The 20,950-nt window shown below is 44.3% G+C and overlaps 1 protein-coding gene across 1 annotated transcript in view; it reads left to right on the forward strand.

Annotated features, from left to right (window-relative positions):
• The window catches only part of ttll12 (tubulin tyrosine ligase-like family, member 12), a 39,648-nt gene that overhangs the window by 4,494 nt on the left and 14,204 nt on the right, over window positions 1-20,950 (forward strand). The window contains exons 3-7 of the mRNA XM_083935199.1: window positions 2,987-3,185; window positions 8,144-8,303; window positions 11,236-11,369; window positions 13,175-13,251; window positions 20,606-20,722. Of these exons, the coding sequence (XP_083791325.1) occupies window positions 2,987-3,185; window positions 8,144-8,303; window positions 11,236-11,369; window positions 13,175-13,251; window positions 20,606-20,722 (687 nt within the window). The remainder of the gene's footprint in view (window positions 1-2,986; window positions 3,186-8,143; window positions 8,304-11,235; window positions 11,370-13,174; window positions 13,252-20,605; window positions 20,723-20,950) is intronic.

A 20,950-nucleotide genomic window follows, 5' to 3' on the forward strand; every position in this document is an offset into this window, starting at 1 on the left:
CCAAATTATGACTAGAAACAGGCGATACTCATATATTGAATATATGTTTTTCAGGAAATAGTCCTCAACTTAAAATGTCTAAAGATACATTGTTGAAGTTACTGTTAAAACTGCACTTCCAAAACAGTGAGTATTGGCAAAATGGGTTTTCATTTTTATGTTGAGGCACTCTGGGTGTTGTCTGCAGCTGTTTGTAAGGACTGTAAGGAAGATACCTTTGTTTGGGTGGAGTGTCTGGCTGATACCTGTGTATTACAGCTGATTTTAGGGATGTTCTTGATCTCAGCTACTTTGATCAGAGGGAAAAAAAACTCATTGGTAATCAATATATTTGCAATTTAGGGCAACAGGGTGAGAGAAACATTTTTCAAAAACAAAAACAACACTACATGTTTCTGAGGTTTTCACGCCTCTGAATCAAAAATGTCCCCGGATTTTGTCTCAGAAATCTGGTCACCCTAAAGTTATCACTCCATTAAATGGCCGAACTCAGCATTTATCAGCCTCATAGTTATGGATGAGAAGATTCCTGCTACACCTACCAGCAGCTTCGGAAGGCTGTAATCATCTATTCACATAAAGGTTGCTGTAAGGACCCCTTGGTGTCACTTTTAAGTCCCTGGCAAAAGGCGTACGCAGGAGCATTGAGGAGCGATCAGCGAGAAGGGAAAGGAGGGCGCGACACGAGCACCTCTGGCCCAAGTCTACTTTATAGTGGTCACATACGGAGTGCGTCAGTCTGCCCACTTAGGGCCTACTCACACTGTCCTTAGCCTTAGGGCGCGCTCACACTATCCTCCCGGACCGAGACCCGGACTTTAGGGTACTTGTCCCCCCTCCCTCTCCCCCCCGCGCCCCAGCCCCGTTTGTACTCACACTAACAGGGCCTCGGCCAATGCTTCTTGCTGTCCATACGCCTTCAAGCCGTAACACGTCACACGCATTGATCGCGTGTGTGTGGCTTTGTTTACAAATCTTTCCATAGACCTCGGAGTTTTTGTGCGTCTTGTCGACTGTTTTTGAATATTTTCATCCGACCAAATCTGCAGTAAACACCCCACCTCCGCACCACACCAACGTGAACCTTTCACCACCATTGTTGTTGTTGTTAAATGTCCGCGCATGGTCCGTCCTTCTATTTACATGTCCGAACAGGCGGACATAACGCTACTGCCGTAGGGCTCGTGCGCGTGCGCGTGCACGTGCGCACGCTCGTGCTCGTACATGTGCAAACGGCTCCGCTAAAGCCCACCTATTTCAAGCGGGCCGTGGAGGGCCAGCTGGCCCCAGTTGAGCGCGGAGCGGGTGCGCTCACACTACTTAAAGGTACTAGACTTTAGCTGAAAAACCGGTTTTGGCCGCGGCCAAAAGGATAGTGTGAGCACGCTCTTAGCTTGCCTTAGCTTGCTTTGACTCCTAGAGCCCCGTAGAGAGAAATAGGGGGGAGGCCCTAACACCTCTTCGATTAAAAGATATTAGCAAAAAAAACTCTGACAGCTAAAAAAGTAATGCATGGCCAGGAGTCCCAAGAGTGGGCAACTCAGTGGCACAGTCCTGAACTTCCTCAGCTATGTGATTTCACTCAGCACAAGTTTCAAAGATGATTACCCTTATTTTAAGTTATTTTGCTTTTAAGTAAGTTGTCTCTCAGACTTTCTCTTCAACTTTTCTGCCTCAGAAATGTTAAACTGATATATGGGTGAGGTCACTGTCTCACATATGAGCAGAAACCCTTAAAACAGCTTGTGGGTGGTCGTCCAAACAAAACAGAGTTTAAAACATACTTGATTACATGATGAATAAAAATGGAACAGTCTCATTAAAGGAGGTCTGACTAAGAAACAAACAAACCATTAGCCATTTCAAGAAATAAACCCTCATTTTGGCTTTGCAGTCAATGCACACACACGCACACATGCACACACGCACACAGGCACACACACACACACACACACACTAGTTTTAATTGGTTTTCTATAGAGCTCTTCCTACTGTCGTCTACAACATGGCGCCACCGGAAGTCAGAAGCTCCTGTTATAATCCTTAAGTCAACACTAATAAGTCAAATCAAATCAGCTTTATTTATATAGCACCTTTCAATGCAGCCCAGAGGGCTTTACATTTAAAAAAAAAATAAAACAAACCCGTTATTTCGGGTGTGTAGCACGCACACACACACTAAGTCTGACTGACAACAAGGGCTCCTAATCATTGCCCAAGTTTTAACAGCAAGCCACCTGTGAATATGCACATGTTTGTAACCAGCAAAACCGCACATTGCACACTCACAAATCCAAGTACCTTATCCAGACTTGGCAGGTTGAACTTGGCGGAATACACCGTAGCCTTGTTGTTTTTGTCTTTTCGTGATAGGACTGTTATGTCCTAACAACCATAATAATAATAAGCAGCCTGGGGTAACCAGCTGCTTCAATACAGATGATGCGATTGTTGAGGCCCAGAGATCACAACAGAGCTGTATTCTAATGAAATGATCCATCTTCTAACAATGGTCAAATCGATCTTAACTAAAGCACAAAAATGCATACTTCCATCCATCCTTCTAAATCCTACAGCAGTATGTGCAGCCTTGTTAAGCTGAATATAAAATGTTATTTTCTGGGTTCATTTAGCAGCTTCATAGTTGATTCTGAATGACTTTGACCTCGTTATTGCTAACGGGAGTTAAACGCCTAAATCTGGTAGCAGTTGTTGAGCCTGCCAGCTTAAGGTTGGGACTGACTTTAGAACTTATGTAATTATTATGAAAATAAGAGGCATGAAATATGCTTTTGAGTTTTATGATTTCTTAAATTATTTCAGAAATCATTAATACTGAACCTTTTGAAGATCCACAATTGAGACTTACATTTATTTAATTAAAAAAAAAAGCATTGATGCATACTGATTTTTAAAAAAAACCAACCACACACTCTAAATTGAATTTGCTTAACGTCTGTACATCTTCCTCCTGTGCTGCCTGCAGTGTTTTCCTGGTGGATCACGCCTGGACGTACCGCATGGACCACGCCCGTCAGCAGCTGGAACAGATCCCCGGCCTGCTGCCAAGAATGGCCGCCCTCATGGGGTTGGACTTCCACGGCGAGGCCCCTGACCCAGACACAGTGGAGCTGGTGATGGAGCACATGTGGAAATACAACCAGACTTATAAACTCTCCCAGGGGGTACGTTTGAAAACACCCTCTTGTTACACACCTTTGAGGTGGTTTCACAGGTGCCACGGTGTTTACTGACCTATTTTCCACCTTTTCTTATCATTTAGGAAAAATATGGTCCAAGACAGGGCTTGACAGGTGTTTTTGCCTAATTCAGCGAATTATATACCAGACAAATAGATGGCAGTAACAAGTGGTTGAGGAAAAAATATCACTGGGCTTTTTGCCATAACAAGTGATTAAGAAATATGTGATGGCTAACTCAGCGATGTACCGGTGCAGTGGTGTGAATACATGTGGGTTAATACAGTGTCTTTAAGGGCGCGCTCACACTATCCTCCCGGACCGAGACCCGGACTTTAGGGTACTTGTCCCCCCTCCCTCTCCCCCCCGCGCCCCAGCCCCGTTTGTACTCACACTACCAGGGCCTCGGCCAATACTTCTTGCTGTCCATACGCCATCAAGCCGTAACACGTCACACGCATTGATCGCATGTGTGTGGCTTTGTTTACAAATCTTTCCACAGACCTCAGAGTTTTTGTACGTCTTGTCGACTGTTTTTGAATATTTTCATCCGACCAAATCTGCAGTAAACACTCCACCTCCGCATCACACAAACATGAACCTTTCACCACCATTGTTGTTGTTGTTAAATGTCCGCGCATGGTCCGTCCTTCTATTTACATGTCCGAACAGGCGGACATAACGCTACTGCCGTAGGGCTCGTGCTCGTACGCGTACACGTGCGCACGCTCGTGCTCGTACATGTGCAAACGGCTCCGCTAAAGCCCACCTATTTCAAGCGGGCCGTGGAGGGCCAGCTGGCCCCAGTTGAGCACGGAGCGGGTGCGCTCACACTACTTAAAGGTACTAGACTTTAGCTGAAAAACCGGTTTTGGCCGCGGCCAAAAGGATAGTGTGATCACGCCCTAAGTGGCTTCTGCTATTAAGAGCGTGCTCACACTGTCCTCCCTGACTGCGACCCGGACTTTAGGGTACTTGTCCCCCCTCCCTCTCCCCCCCGCGCCCCAGCCCCGTTTGTACTCACACTGCCAGGGCCGGCCCATTCTTCTTGCTGTCCATACGCCATCACGCCGTAACACGTCACACGCATTGATCGCGTGTGTGGCTTTGTTTACAAATCTTTCCACAGACCTCGGAGTTTTTGTGCGTCTTTTCGACTGTTTTTGAATATTTTCATCCGACCAAATCTGCAGTAAACACTCCACCTCCGCATCACACCAACGTGAACCTTTCACCGCCATTGTTGTTGTTGTTAAATGTCCGCGCATGGTCCGTCCTTCTATTTTCTATGTCCGAACAGGCGGACATAACGCTACTGCCGTAGGGCTCGTGCTCGTGCTCGTACACGTGCGCACGCTCGTGCTCGTACATGTGCAAACGGCTCCGCTAAAGCCCACCTCTTTCAAGCGGGCCGAGGACGCAGTTGAGCGCGGAGCGGGTGCACTCACATGGCTCAAAGGTACTAGGCTTTAGCTGAAAAAACGGTTTTGGCCGCGGCCAAAAGGATAGTGTGAGTAGGCTCTAAGCCAATGTTAACATGCTAAAGTTAGATGTTGAACATGGTTAACATTACACATATTAAATATCACAAGTTGCTAGGGGCTTCAACATTTGTTATTTAAAAAAAAAACTCTGTTGACTTAGGGTGTTTTCACACTTGGTACATTTCAGCCCTCTAAACAAACTCAGATTGATGAGTCAGCATTTTTTGCACACATGTGAAGACTCCCAAAGAACTCTGACTACGGTTCGCTTCAAGTCGGCATTGTGGTCCGCTTAACCGTGTTTGTGTTGCAAACACAAACCGCCCCAGGTTAGCTTTGCCCTTTGTCTTTAATCTAGGCTTGCCGTAGATAAACGCTCAAAAAAAGAAAGGAAAAAAGCAAGACTAGTGGATTTGTGTTTGGACTCGTGGGAGCAGTGGAGGGTCGTGTGCCTGGCCATTCTTTCCGTGGAGGACATTGAGGATATCTACATATTCGGAACCATGATAACAGGCTTTCCGCTAATTGGAGTAGCTGCCCAGCACGACTGATGGATGAAGTGGAGCTGTTAGCGCTCAGGTTCTTAACCGCTATTTGGATAACACCTTTGATAAAGCAGTGAACACTTTGGCGGTGATTGTGCACTGTGCCTTGGGAACCATCTTGGAAGCCAAGATGAAAGCCCGCCTCTCTCAAACGGGCCGTGGACGGCCAGCTGGCCGCAGCTAGGCGCGGAGCGGTTGCCCCCACACTGGTCAAACGAGCTAGCCTTTACCTGTAAAACCTGTTTTGGTGCGGAAGGACAGTGTGAGTGCGGTGAGGTGAAAATATGAGTTATTTGAGTTTCTGAAAAGCAAAATAAGGGTCATTTTATGTTGTTTATTCTAGCACAGACTGTATTAGTATAAAACAAACAATAAGAAAGTTGTCTTTATTTGAAGGGTTGAAATACACTGTAGTGTATAAATGTTTGCTTCTAAAGGGGGATATGTGATGTTTCAATGTTTCAACCTGAACATTAGGTGGTAGTACGAGTACAGGAGTTGTCGTAACTTGAGTAAACAAGAGAAGAAGGCATGGTATTCCAGCGAAGAAGAAGAAAATGCCTGTGACTTTCAGCTAACTTATGACAGCAACGCCTTTTTCTCATTGTGAACGCAGTATTCTGTTAAAAGTTGTGATAAAGACAAAAGATACAATCCAGGTCTCAAGACATTTTTGGCAAACTAAAGAAATAAATGAGCCCCAGGTTTAACATACCTGTGTCCATCAGTGCCCTGTCCATCATGCTTGGGGTTTTGTGTTCTTCCTCTCCTGGTAGTTTTCTCAGAGCATTCTGGGTGTCTGGGTCTTTTGCATACAGTTTAAATCTCCAGGATCTTAACATCAACAGTAATTGATGAATACATGGAAGTAATATCACACTTACCTTCTGATATCAACCGGACTAACCTCACATTTCCTTTAAAAGGAAGGTTTTGTTGGGCCCCCAAGCCTTCTTTCAGAGTCCACTTGACCCTGGTGGATTCTCCGTTGGTGCCATTGGAGCATTTGGCAGGACTGGGTCTGCTCTTAGTGATCTCCATGGAAGGACCAGTACCAAAGCTCTTCATACAGGGGGCCTCCTTGTGTTTGTCCCTGTCTTAGATTGGACTCGAGCATCATGCTTCAGATTCTACTTCACTGGTGGTTAAATCCTTAATGTTCATGGGGGCTGTTACAGGACATGGTTGGACCAGTACCAAGGCACCTCATACCAGTGGCCTCCTTGTTTTCGGCCTCCAGAGTATTTTCCCTGTTTTAAATTGGACTCAAGCATCCCCATCAATGTCAATGGGGCTGGTACAGGACCTGGTTGTTAAGTGTGTCTGTCCACTGTTAGATCCCGGTTACCCCTGTACAGGAGGTACTGGTCCAGCTCTCCTTTTTGATAGGGTTCGGTCCCTAGGCTTAAGAGTATGACTTTAAAGGGTATTTAAACTAGGAACTTATTGGTTTCCATCTTCTCTCCAATCTTTCTAGTTTCATATTCCAATACAAATTGTATGATTCCAGCCGTGAAGAATGAACTTATTTCAATTTAAATTGTATAATTCCAGCCGTGAAAAATAATGTATTCCAGTTTCAATTGTACAATTCCAGCCATGAAAAACAATGTATTCCAATTCAAATAGTGTAACTCCAATGGGTGAAAAATGGTTAATCTGTTACGCATAAATCTTCTGATCTCTGTGGAAAATCTTGTACTCCTTTTCCTGATGTTGGGCTGCTCAATTTCTTTCACTCGTTTTAATTTTCAACCATTGGTGAATCGGAAGGCGAAGGAAGAACAACAGACTTTCCGCATTTCCTCAATATATATCATTCTGCATTTACTTCCCAAATTCCCCCAACTCCTTTCAACCATGTCTTGCACTGCACGTACACCAAATGACATCACCCCAGTCTGGCCTCCATCTGCCTCAGGGGAACCCGAAGGCCCCTACAAATGATACTCAGCAAAAAAAGCTTTGCGCCGTCCGTTCCATAATGTAATGCTTGGAGATTCATAAGCAGTCACACCAGGTTTGTGAATAGGCGGTTTCCCTGCGCCCAACCTCGCGGTGAGCCCAGCGCAAAAAGCTGATCATGTGAAGGCCCCTTAAGTTCCTCTTTTTTCAAGGCATCTGTTAACCGCCAGTTCCCCTTTTTGTAGGAACTGCTTGCGTCAGCCTGTCTCAGGGGGAAGCTTAGTTCCTCTTTTTTGCAAGGCGTCTGTCTGCTAACCGTCAGTTCCCCCTTTTTTAAGTTCCTGCTAGCATGGCAACTTGTCTGTTTTTTAGCTCTCAACCCACTACTTTACTCTCACAGTTATTAAATGTGAATAAGTTACACTTCATTAATGCATTCGACTAGCTGATTAAACACTTTGATACTAGATTATATAGTAAGAAATCAGGTTACAATCATATAACTCTTGATGTTGCACCCCATTGCAACACAAACTCATATCTACACCAACCATCAAACACACAAGTTATGTGTCTTTATTATTAAACTTACCTGAACATGATTGTACTAAATATCAAAGAACTACTCTTTAGTGTCTTTAGTGTGTTAAACTAAACTTTCCCTCATCAGAAATATGTAGCAACATTAAAGTGTATTAATTATCTCAGGGCTTGACAGTGAGAGTTGCAAGGTCAATCTTGAGGCCCTCCCATCCCCAACATCATGTGAGCATAACTAACTTTGGACACCAAAACTAAAAAAAAAAGATAGCAGTACACTTATGTGCAGCCTAGCTCTTGTCCCTGTTAAGGTTGAATGCACTTAATCAGACAAAAGCCTCCACTAAATGAATGTAACGGAATGCAAAAATACAGAAACATGAAAAATTAAAAGACTCAAACAAAACAGTGTCTCAGTTATCTCGCTGTCTTCCTCAACATCACTCTTCTCCTGTGTTTTCCCGTGCAGTCTCCAGAGGACCGAGTTCCGGTGTGGTACATCATGGATGAGTTTGGCTCCCAGGTGCAGCACTCTGACCAGCCCAGCTGTGGCATGGCTCCCTTTTACTACATTCAGGGCATGCTGACCTACTCTGTAATCTGGCCTCTGCAGGACCTGCAGAACGGAGGTGAGAGCACACACACATCCACACTGATTGAAGGAGTAAGAGTTTAAAATGATAAGCCGCATGGTTTTTGTAAGTCTCTCCTATTGTCAGCTGTCATGGTTATTATGTAATTCCACTCTGACGAGACAAAAATGTCTTCCAGTAGGATCACACTTATTAATGGTCAGAACATTTGTGTCTCCCTTTCTGTTCATGCTCTCTCCGGCCAGTGCTGCTTCTTATCATCTATGGCTTCTCTCATTATAAGCAGTCAGCAAATCCTCTGCTCCCTCTCCCACAAGCCATTTTTTTGTTGCCTGTTTTGTTAACATTCCTACGAGATAAGATGTCTTCTCTCCGAGGCTCCCTCACCTTGCCTTAGAAGTATCTAAAGCCTCGGCTCTGAGGGGGGAGCCTCTCAGAACCCACCCCACCCCCCACCCCCTCTGAACATCTGAATGAGAACCAGAGGTTTTCTGTCCTTTTTTGTCGACTCCACTATAAAAGCTAAGGCTCTGTAAATTCCAGGAGATTTTTCATATTGGCCAAGAGGATCTCACACGTTATCTAGAGACTTGTAAGCGCTGTTCAACAAGACGTGTCGGCAGACTTTTCTGCACTCCATCTTAATATCATCTGCATCAAGACAGAGATGGTCACAAGTCACTTTTTGGAAGTCCAAGTCAAGTCTCAAGTCTCTGAGGGCAGCAATAATGTGATTTTTAATGACAGCGAGCTCTTCCTGTTCATCCTCCAGCCTCTCAAACGCAGTGTGATGGTTAAAGCTAAAACCACAGTAACATTAACCTTATGTGGTCAACAATAAACCTGTAATGTAAACTTTCCTTAAGCTGACGTTAATAATTAACGTATATTTCTCCCGATTTAACCAGCAAATGGAGGCAGCACCGGCAAGCAAACGCTTTTCAAAAATATGTAATTTTATAATTGCCAATCGAAAAGTTAACCTCTCACAAAGCTAACAATAGTAGTAAGCTAACGTTGATAATTTATGCAGCTGAGCTTAACACAGACGTTGCACTCTGTGATTCTTTTCTTTCGGCTCCTCCTGAAGTTATTAAAGCCAAACAATATGAGAAACGGTAATGAAACTGCAGCAGCAGACTGGGGTGAAGTAAGTTTGAGGTTAGAATGAACTTCACCCCGGTCATCAGCAGCAGCAGTGATGTGCTCTCCATGTCATCCGTGGAGTGTGGGAGAGAAGGACTTTCTGCTCCTGATGCTAATGCTCCAAAAAGGACATGGATAAAAAGATTGTGCACGAGTCTCAAATCACGAGTCCAAGACCAGTCTCAAGTTTTTGGGGGTTGTGTCCATGTCAAGTCTCAAGTCACATTTGTGTACGATTTAGGTGCAACTTGAATCCAAGTCCCAAACTCAAGTCCCCATCTCTGCATCAAGATACCACACCTTTCTACTAGTTCTACAACCTGACAAAATGTTATCCTGTCTTGCGATTGTGAATCCTTCTGTTACATTTAATGTGAACTTTAAGGTAATATTAAGGCTGAGATGGAGTAGACACGGGTCAAGTCTCGCTCCCACAACTTTTGATAATTTCAAGTTTCAGGACCCCGAAAGTCACTACAATAGTAATATTCATCTTGTTAGACAGATACACCTTCGGAACAGGCCAATGTATGCGACCAGACAGACTGTAAAAGACCAGGGGGCGAAGGTTAGCACCGCAGACGTGACATTTGGCGAGATAAGCATGGCGACTATTGCTCACCTCTCGGGAGTGCACCGTACAGCCCTCTCTGCCGTGTTCAAAGCCCTCTCCGTCAATCTCAAAGCCTCCATGTCAATTCTCAAATCAAAGCTGGACCACGTCTATGCCACAGTGTCCGACCACGCTCAGAAGATGGGCTTCCTCGAGGTAAATGCAAATCTACAAGACGAGCGTCTGCTAACGCTGGAGGCCTCCTATGCAACACTAAGCTCTTAACTAAAGTCAGCGCCATAAGTGCGTTTGATTTCCTGGAATACTAAGGGAAGGAACAAAGCGATCAAAACGGTAAGATCCTGACACAGTTACAGCACCTAAAGGGGGTTGTAATGTTTCTGCAGGAAACACGTCTCAAATCAGCTGACACCCCACGTATTGAGAGGGGTGCAGGATGTGACTCTTGACAGATCTTCTCCCACACAGATTACACTATCCAAATCAGCACACACAGTAAAAACATTTGCATCACAGTTGGGAATTTTGGATCCTTTGAAATTTATTATATTATTATTATTATTATATTATTATTATTTTACTGAGCCCAGTCCCCACTGTATCACCTAAAAATGCATGGAAAAGGATTTGGGGGTAGACATTACTGAGGTCCAGTGGTGGGACATTCTAGTACCTGGAATAAGAGAACCAACACCCTACCCCCCCTTCTTTTTCTTGTTTTGAATAACTTCATTCATTTTTGCTATTAGTTTTGGTTGTTTTTTTACTTTGCCTATCTACTTATGTTATATGTTGTTTGGTTGCTTTATTGTGAGCGTGTCTGACATGGTTTGTTGAGAGGGAGGGCGGGATTCATGTTGGGGTTTTTTCTGGTTTTGTCTCTGTTCTTTTTCACTTTAAAGCAGATACACTGCACGACTGTAATGTTTTTTCTTGTGTACTTGTCTGAAAATGTAATTAAAAATTTTGGGGAAAAAACAAGTGAAATGAACATCATGCTGTATTGAAAAATACTTCAAACTGTGGATTGAGACCATAAACTCTTTAGGAAAATGTTTGCTGAGATAATAAATCAAGTGAGAAGTAGGCTCCTTTTCACATTGACATCTTTTTGCAATCAGTGGAGTCGCCCCCTGCTAAAGCCTGCGTAGGCTTTACTTTTCAGACCCGGAAGCTGCAGTATATGCATCTCCTTCATACAGCCTTTGACAACATTTCCACACAACAAAAATCATATTATTTCCACAGATGAAGTAACCCGTGACTATACCTATGGAGAGACAGACCCCCTCGTGAGGCAATGCCGCCTGTTACCATGGAGACCTGCTGATCTAGAAGGGGTCAGCAGCGTGACCACTCAGCCCCCGGACTCATACTACGAGGTGAAGGCTTTCACTTTTATTTTTATGGTCTTTTTGGTCAAATAATTAATTCTTTATCGTCAAGATTAATGTTCGCTAGTGTTAGTGTCTTGGTGTTTTCATTCACAAGCTGTTTAGAGGCTCACATTTCAGCCACACTTGGAGCATATTTTACACATGGAATCTACTGTGTTCCATTTTACTCACATTACCATCGCACATAAGTGACTGTGAGTTTGGCTCTGAGTGCTGGTAAAGATTCGGGTAGCCGAAACTCAGTACTGTGCCTGAACACATCATGTGTGGACACTGATAAGACTGAAGCTGCTGCTGCTGTCCAGCTGCTTACAGTACAGTAGAAAAAACCTTGCATGCAGGATTTGAAATGTATGTAAATTTACATTTGTTGCTTGATGAATTTTTATTTTGACATAATTGTATGATAGGTATCACATGATTACATAAGCACATCATCAGTTTACACAAATCTTGGTAAATATGCAGTCATACATTACAATTGCATTCCTCATGAAACATTTTATAAAAAGTGACGCCTGAACCAATATGAATATGAAGGCAGCGTTTGCAGGTGAAGTTTCACATGTAAACATTGAAAATAAAACACAGTGGTGAATGGTTGACTGTGTGATACACCTGCATGTACAGGCATACAATTGTTCAAAATGTGCAAAGGGAACATGTTTATTTTAAGGAAAAATAAAAACCACATTTTGTCACTGTGTATAGAAAGATACTTTGTCATCCAGCCGTATAAGATATTTTTATAAAGAGAAATTATCTGTGTTTAACTTTTTTTATTATGAATTGTCTATGCTAAAATAACAACAAGCGTGTATTAAATGCAGTTTGGAAGTCATTAATAATTTGATTTAGAGTGACTGCATATAAATACCTGTCGTCTCCATACAAAAGAATGTGAAGCAAGATCTAATATAGCATCCATACACGCCACAGCCTTAGCGTTAGGCTCTTGCCCACTTCGACATCCTTGGTTGAAGATCCCAGGGGAGACACACTAGTTAGAGCATGTACATTTGCTTCTTATTTAAAATAAATGAGATTGAAGACAAATGAGTGAAAAAGACCCCTAAATTGTAAATCTACAAAATACTAAAAATACTATTTTTCTGTCTATTAATCTATAGACTATTTTATTTATCATTCTAAGCGATTTATTTTCCTCCAAAAACATGAATTGATTGCTTAATTTGTTCATTGTGTTTTGACAAACTGTATGTCATTGGATAATGCAACAAAAGCAAAATGTAAACCTTGTGCCTGTGTACAGTATTTTCCCCACTTGGTAAAACACAAAGGCAGAGGATAGCAATGTTAATGTGAAATCTCAATAACAGCTCTCATCAGCACCGCCGCTGCAGAATGCATATAAGAGAAACAATGACAGCAATGTGTTGAAACGTTTTAGAAAGTTAAAAAAAGAAGATGCTTCGTGAATCATTTTTCATTTCAACCAGTTTGTCTCGTCACACATTTGTATCAATTTTTAACTGTCTCACAATGCATCATTGCATCCCTATTCATCACACATCGACAGATTATATTGTTTTCCAATTATTTAATTTTTCAGTATTATTATGAATAACTTGACATGAATTTTCCTATGTTAAGTTTATTAACTTCCAGCCGCACATTTGTTTATGTAAGAAGCGCTATTTAACATCCTTCATTTTAAGGAAAGGTACACGAGTATCAGCAGCAAGAATTTATTTTTGAAAGAATTTTGAAAGTGTCACTCCTACAAGGTACTGTTAGGTCATCAGTCTCCTCTGTGTCTGTTTCTCCAGTCCATAGCACAGGAGAACAAGGAGCGGCTTCCTGTGGAAATCCAACCCTACACTGTACCAGAGGACAAGATTCTCAAGTAAGTCTGTTAGATCCCGGTACAACCCCTGTACAGGAGGTACTGGTCCAGCTCTCTGTTGAAATAGGGTGAGGTCCCTAAGCTTAAGAGTATTACTCTAAAATAATTTTAAACTAGGGACTGCTTAAAGTGTAATTTCGGCGCAAAATCATTGCATGGTCTTTTCCATCACTTACATACATCAAATAAGCCATCGTTCTCTAACTATGTTGTTGGTGCTTCGTCTAGCTGCTGCCTATCTACTGACTGCCTACGTCCAGACGTCTACTCTGCTTAAGGCTCATTTATGCTCTATGTTAGGTACGCATACGGATACGGATGGAGCCTTCTGTCCATACTCTGCGTACATTTCATCCATATTTCTGCAGGTATCTGTAGTATTCCTGCTACAGGTGTCAATGAACAGACCGAGTGTTCAGAAAGTGTCGTTTACTGAGAGGTTTCAGGCAAAAATACATCCGTACTATATCCATATATGCACGGGCTCTGGGCCCTGCCTGTAGGGGTCATGCAATATGTCACTGTCGTGACATATGTTATAACTCATGAACATTACACTTACAAATAACTTCCCTTTTTTTAACAGAATAAACATTTCTGCAAACATAGTTTGAGAAAGAACTCACAATTTTACTGTATGTTATAACAATTCTGATTTGATTACAATCTAACAGTGTAGGTGTAATTACATTTTGAAAACTACACTAATAGTTATGGTGATACTCAATTCTTATAAGTTCTTAACATTCTTCTGTTGCATCAAAACTGAGTAATAACTTGGTAGTCATATTAATGCATTCCTATCAAGGGAACTTGATATGAGCTTAACAACTTGTCATGACCAAAAGAACGAGGTCACGGGTACAAGCGGCCGAAATGGGTTTTCTCAGGAGGGGGGCTGGAGTCTCCCTTAGAGAGAGGGGGAGAAGTTCAGCCATCCGTGAGTAGAGCCGCTACTCCTTTGCGTTGAAAGGAGCCAGTTGAGGTGGTTTAGGCATCTTTAGTGCCTGGAACACCTCCCTGGGTGCCTCCCTAGGGAGGTGTTCCAGGCACGTCCAGCTGGGAGGAGGCCTCGGGGAAGACCCAGGACTAGGTGGAGAGATTATATCTCCAAACTGGCCTGGGAATGCCTCGGGATCCCCCATTTAGAGCTGGTTAATGTGGCCCGGGAAAAGGAAGTTAGGGGTTCGCCATCGTGTGGGTATTTTCATCCGCAATTTTGCCACTGGTTGTTGGGCTTGGCTCTACCGGTGCGTTGGCTCGTGGATGCTCGCCCCTTCTGGTCATGCAATACACCACTAGTAGAGGATGCATGAAAGCACGAGGGCAGTGACGATTAGAACGTTGATAACGTACACCTCGATTTACTCACGAAATGGGAGCAAAATGAGCCTTTAGTCTGAATTGGCAACTTACCAATTAGCCCTTGAATCAGTTACCAATCAGCCGCGTCTGTTAACAGCAGGTCTCCTCTCAATGATCTGTGCACTTGTTATGGGGCCAGGGTATAGTTTTAGTGACCCCGGTGGGCCCAAAGTGTGTGTTAATTTATTTAGACTAGGATAACCTTTAAGAACCTGTCAGATATTAGACACACAAATACTTAACTTTTAACTACCCTCAAAGACCTATTAACATAATGTCAACAATATACACTTTGAATGCAAATTTATTTCTTTATTATAAGCTTTTGGAAAGGGCAAAATGGCATACTCTCAACTAAAGACCTAAAACTGTTAAAATCTAAAATCACACTATAAAAGCTGAGGCTTTATAGTTACCTGAATTTTGGAGAAGAGAAGGGTTCGATGTCAGATTGTCCCCGTCTTTCTGTGGAAGTCTGTGAGGACAGCCCCCAGCTAAGTACAAAGTTCCAGAAACACTTTCCAGGCAAATGTCCACATCCTCAGCGTTAAGCAGAAAACTGCTCAAATGCGAATTGTGATTCCTCTTTAGTTGGAAGAGGGTTGATCCTTTGTGCTCGAGTGTGTGTGTTTACATGCTTCAGTATACACACTGAGCACTCATCTCCAGAGTAAGGGTATTTCTGTTTAGCCACTGCGTATTTCGTCATTACAACTGCCCAGACTACCTTAAATGGTCCTATGTGGTCCTCTGGGCTGCGAGAGGAAGTTGACTCATCTGCTGCTCTGGGTGCACTGACAGTGCTTTGCTCCTGTTAAGAAAAGGAGCCCACACGACTCTACGAGTGTTTATTTGTTAGTCAACACATTCATCAGATTTCATTAATTAGAGAGAGAGAAAGAGAAATATGATTTTATACCTCCCCTCCCCCTTTCTCTGTGCCTTAACCCCATTCCACTGGGATTTCTATTGAACGGGAGACACCCGACAAGAAGTAGCTGCTCTACTTGTTCACTTCCTGAAGAGAGAGAGAGTGCATGTCGTTGAAACACTCATACACACTTACAGCCCTCTACCTTTTGTATGAACAGCAGCTTTAATGATCCAGATGATGATAAAGTAGGAAAAATAGAAATGTTTCAAGATGAGTTCATAAATAAAGGGCGCGTACGATGATGCGTTCACTTGTAATTGGAAGTGTGTGTGTGTGTGTGTGTGTGTGTGTGTGTGTGTGTGTGTGTGTGTGTGTGTGTGTGTGTGTGTGTGTGTGTGTGTGTGTGTGTGTGTGTGTGTGTGTGTGTGTGTGTGTGTGTGTGTGTGTGTGTGTGTGTGTGTGTGTGTGTGTGTGTGTGTGTGTGTGTGTGTGTGTGTGTGTGTGTGTGTGTGTGTGTGTGTGTGTGGATTTAAGAGGGTAACATATAGGGGACAGACTGGAATAGAGAGGTGAATGTGTTTCAATAAAGTTTACAAAAGAGCAGGCGTGACTTTCTTTCTCTCAACTGGACATTCACGAACACTGCTGTGACCTCCTCGTGTCTTCTGCCAACAAGCTCATTTCTGGGAAATGTTTCTTTCTGTAGTTACATAAAACATTTTTTGGAACTGAGGTCAGACACTTGTGAGCACTACTTCACATCTGCTAAATAAATGCAATTCTGCATGCAGTTATTAGTATCAATAAAATAATACACATCAGTTTCTGCTTCTGATACTATTGACTATTTCTATTTCTTTAAAACAAAGATTCCACATAATTTGCTTCCATTATATCTGACTTTGATCCACAGCTTAAATCCACACAGTGATAATATGGTTCAATACACAGTGTTCTTGATTTGACACTCCCTATGTTCTGTTTTCCCAGAAATCAGGTTTCGTCTTGCAACATGTTTTTCCTCACCCCTCTCGTGTGTGTGTGTGTGTGTGTGTGTGTGTGTGTGTGTGTGTGTGTGTGTGTGTGTGTGTGTGTGTGTGTGTGTGTGTGTGTGTGTGTGTGTGTGTGTGTGTGTGTGTGTGTGTGTGTGTGTGTGTGTGTGTGTGTGTGTGTGTGTGTGTGTGTGTGTGTGTGTGTGTGTGTGTGTGTGTGTGTGTCCCTCTCTTTTTCTCTCTCGCATGCGTGCGGGGAGAACGGCCTAGGTGTTTCTTTTGGCCTGGTGTCTCTTCTCCCCCCACAAAGCCGATGAAGCTGTGGTTTTTTTGTCTGCAGGTGGTGCCCCTCTGCTGCCCTGTCGATCTTATAGCACTCTTCTGCCAAGTTTGTCACCTCCGCCACCACCATCTCCTTCCTCTCTTTACGGTTGTTCTTGAACCAGAACTGTGGTGCTTCTCCCCACCCTAGGCCTGCCCTTCCTGCCTGGACTCTGCCAACAATCTCTTGATGTTGCAGGCGACTGATGGCTCTGTCAACTGTCAGTTTGGGCATTCCACTGCCGACCTGTCGGAATCTTGACGTTTGCATTCCTTACCGCCTGGTCGTTGGACTCTCTTAACTCGAGAACGAGCCTGGTCTTTTCCTGCTTGTAGCCCAAACTGATGGATTGGAGCGGAAGTTGGAGGGTGTTCCTTCCGAACAGGCCCGTTTCAGAGAGGTATCGTGGCAGCCCCAACCACTTTCTGATGAATGAGTTGGCCTTTCCATCCATCTTACTATTGGTGGTCCCTCATTTTCAGGGGCCACATCACTCTTCTGTAGAGTATGAACTGGTAGCATCAGATTTTGTACTTACCTCGGAGTTGGCTTTGGTCGATCTTTGCCAGAGCTGTTTCAACAGGGTTCTCCCCATCTGTTTGTCCGAAAGTTCTGCCGTGTACTGCCTCCCAAGGCTTTTTATGGGTTGCTCAGAAAAGGGTGGAATTTTTCTCTCCCTCTACGATGAAGGTGGTGCTCTTCTGAGAGACAGGCTCCGTGATTTTGAGTGCTTGATCCTCATTCGAGCCCGCGACATCAGCAGCAGCCTTAATGTACATGCTGCGTTCTGAAGGAGGCTTGTGACATCATCCATGTACATCCTCAGTGGGGGTAGTCTCTTCCCAGCTGGGAGCCGGATCCCTCCGATTATTTGTCTTGCCCCGATGAGGATAACCTCAAATGCTGCCACAAACAAGATGGGAGAGATGGTAGCGGTGCCTACCTCCAATTTTCGCCATCCGGTGGGGAAATCTTGAAGAGCAGAGCACATCTGCAGGTTGTTGAGGTAGGATGCAACCATGGTCTTCATGCAGGAGGGCATGTGAAAGAACTCTATGGCATAGTTGATCAGCTGGTGTGGGACTGATCTATATGCGTTTGCTAGATCGGGCCAGACAACATGGAGGTCCGTCTTCTCCTTTTTGTCTTCTGGATCTGGTCTCCAATCGTTGTGAAGTGCTCGACATACCCTGGGAAGCCCTGGACGCTCGCTTTCTGGCAGTTGGTGTCTATGTAGCCGTTTTGCGCAAGTAGCTGGTTGTCCTTTTGGCCTGTATGGAGAAAAGGATTTTTCCTTCCAGATTCAGCATTGGATGATGTCTTTGGAGTCCGCTTCCTTTGGAATGAAGACTGCTACAGCTCTTTACCATTTGGATAGAATGCGTTGCTTTTTCCAGGCAGCTCTCATGAGGTAACAAAACAACTCAAGCACCCTAGGGCAGTTCTCACATAGCTTGTAGTGGACTCCATTTGGGCATGGTGCTGATGACAATCTTGCCTTCCTCACGACCTGCCTAATTTCACAGAGCTTCGGGGGCATGATGTTGAACTCGGTAACTGGAGGTGCAGGCCGAGGCACATACCTTGATGTTCCTAATGAGACGCTCTTTGCTGGATTACTGTACTGCTCTCAGACGTGCTGTTCCAGTTGCTCCCTGGTTTCAAGCTTCCCACTCTTCTTCTCGTCCAGCAGCTGTCTGGCATGCTTAAAGGGGTTTTTGAAGAAGCTGGCTTGTTCTTTTTGGTTCCGTTTGCTACACTTGCGCATAGGCCCTCTTTTTCTTCCAGTGCTGCCTCCCTCCAGTTCTTACGGAGTTGCCAGCGCCTTCGCACTAGATGGTCAATCTCCCTTTCCCTCCTTCCCTTCTGTCTTTGTGGTCTTCTGGTTGGAGGTCTCCACGCCAAACCTGTTCTTGCAGACCTGGTACAGGATTTCCCCAACCTGATTGAGCTTGGTGTCTAGCATACGCCATGTCCCTGCCTCACTTGATTTTGGCCATTTGCATTTGCTCTTTCTAGTTGGATTCTTGGTAACTGCTTTTGGCACTGTTCTGTGTGAGCTGGCGGCAACTGGGTCTAGGGGTTGTCCTCCACCAGTGGGCTTTCTTCATCTGTGCCTTCTTTGCCTTCTGTAACATTGGGTCCATCCTCTGTGGTTTTCGACCTGGCTTTTGGTCCCTCTTGTCTTGGTAGATTCGCAACCCCCTGAATGTGGTCACTTTCTCCCTTCCGCATACACACTTCCGGAGGGTCCTCATTTCCTGGAGTTCTGTTGTCCGTCTCGTTTTCTGTGTCCGTTGCTGTCGTTGCCGTGTTGTCCGTCCTATTAGGCCCATCTTTCATTCCGCCTATCGGAGGGCCTGTGTGTTGTATTCTCTTAGGATTCTTTGTAGTTATGATTGGGTGTCCCTCCTCTGAGGTACCAGTGGGTTGGGTAACTAGCCGCCCACTCCCGGTGCAGTCTTTCCCTGCCATCATCCGGTCTTTCCTGGCTGTCCTCCAGTCTTCCCTGGACTCCAACTGCTCTGTTCACGGTAGTCACTGGGTTACCAGAACTTCAGTAGAGATAACAGAGAGATGGAATCACCTGCTAGGTATTGTATCCTGGAATGTCTCCTAGTGCCGGAGCAGTGACAGAGACATCTCCCTGCCACCCCCTGCAGCTGATAGGTCTTCTCCCCTGCGGCTGTTGTTGGGGTTAGTTGTTCATTCCCCAGCACTTGTCTTTCCTCGTTAACCAGAGCCAAAAGCTTCCTTTCTCAGCCTCCTCTGCCAGCTCTTTGGTTGCTTTCTTCAGGCTCCCTCCTGTCACTCCTACGTCCCTCAGAAGGCGTGTGGTTGACTGCCCCACATAGCCTCGGCATCCAACTTCAACTGGATAGATGGTGGTCTTCCATTAAAGATTAAAATAAAAAAACAGCATCCAGCTGGAGGGACCTGACATGATCTAAATAAGACAGTCACATTTCAGAAAATGTATTTCATAAATGTTAGTTCCATCAAGGGATCTGAATAACTCGCTTCAGTAGCATTGGGAGAAAAGACTCAAGTTCGGGGCGGCTCAAGGGGCGGCTGTAGCTCAGTGTCAGAGTGGGTCGTCCTTCAATTCGAGAGATCAGCGGTTCAATCCCCACCTCCCCCGGTCTGCACGTCGAAGTGTCCTTGGGCAAGACACTGAACCCCGAATTGCTCCCTGTGCGGCTCATGGGTGTGTGAATGTGGTTTGAATGGTCAGCTCAGATTAGATGATACGTAGATGTCCACTGTCATCTGTGGGAATGTCTGTCTGAATGGGTGAATGTGACAAGTAGTGTGAAAGCGCCTTGAGTAGTCACAAGACTAGAAAGGAGCTATATAAGTACAAGTCCATTTACCAAGTTCACCACCTTTGTTCTTGAGCTTATAAGAAGACTGAAACACAGCAAGGCAGGCTTGTCAAACAAGTCAGATCAAAACGTACACACAGGAAGACAGAATCTTTTAAAAGCAGGATAATGAATGCTATAAGGTTATGATACATTTTGCTCTGACAGTATGTAATTATTAAAATGATTCATCTGTTGTAATGATAAAACAAGTGTGCGATTGGTTTCTCTCCTTCCAGCTGAAGTGACTTTGTGAAGCCTTATTTTTGGAAAATGTAACTGCTTCCTTCTGTTGGCCGAGAAAGGGTTTGTCCCTGCAGTTACCCCTTTCCGTATATGTTTCTGTGTACTGTGCGGTGTACTTGTTAACCGTTGTACCTCTTGCCCTCATCTTTTCAGCGTTTTCTACATCTTTTCATCTTTTCTTTTCTCTCAGGGTGTACTCTGAAATGTCCCAAGTCACAAACAACCTGACACATCCACGGTTCCAGCTGACAGAGGAAAAGGAGGAGGCTGATATAATTTGGAGCTATATTCACATCAAAGACTACAGGTAAGCAACAACACAACACACAACACAATTTCACACACCCCTGGTGGAACCAGGCTCTGAATATTGCCTCTGAAATAGCCGCTTTCCCACCATCACATCACTGTGAGCTGGGGCTATCTCCGAGCCAGCCTGTGTTAAAGGCCCGCAGCCTCCATTTTGTGTTTCTACAGTTGCCCGATAGCCCCGAAGTATTGCCCAATAAACCAGCCTGAAACATCCCACCAAGGT

This window comes from Echiichthys vipera (genome assembly GCF_963691815.1).
Source record: "Echiichthys vipera genome assembly, chromosome: 20".
NCBI lineage: Eukaryota > Metazoa > Chordata > Actinopteri > Perciformes > Trachinidae > Echiichthys > Echiichthys vipera.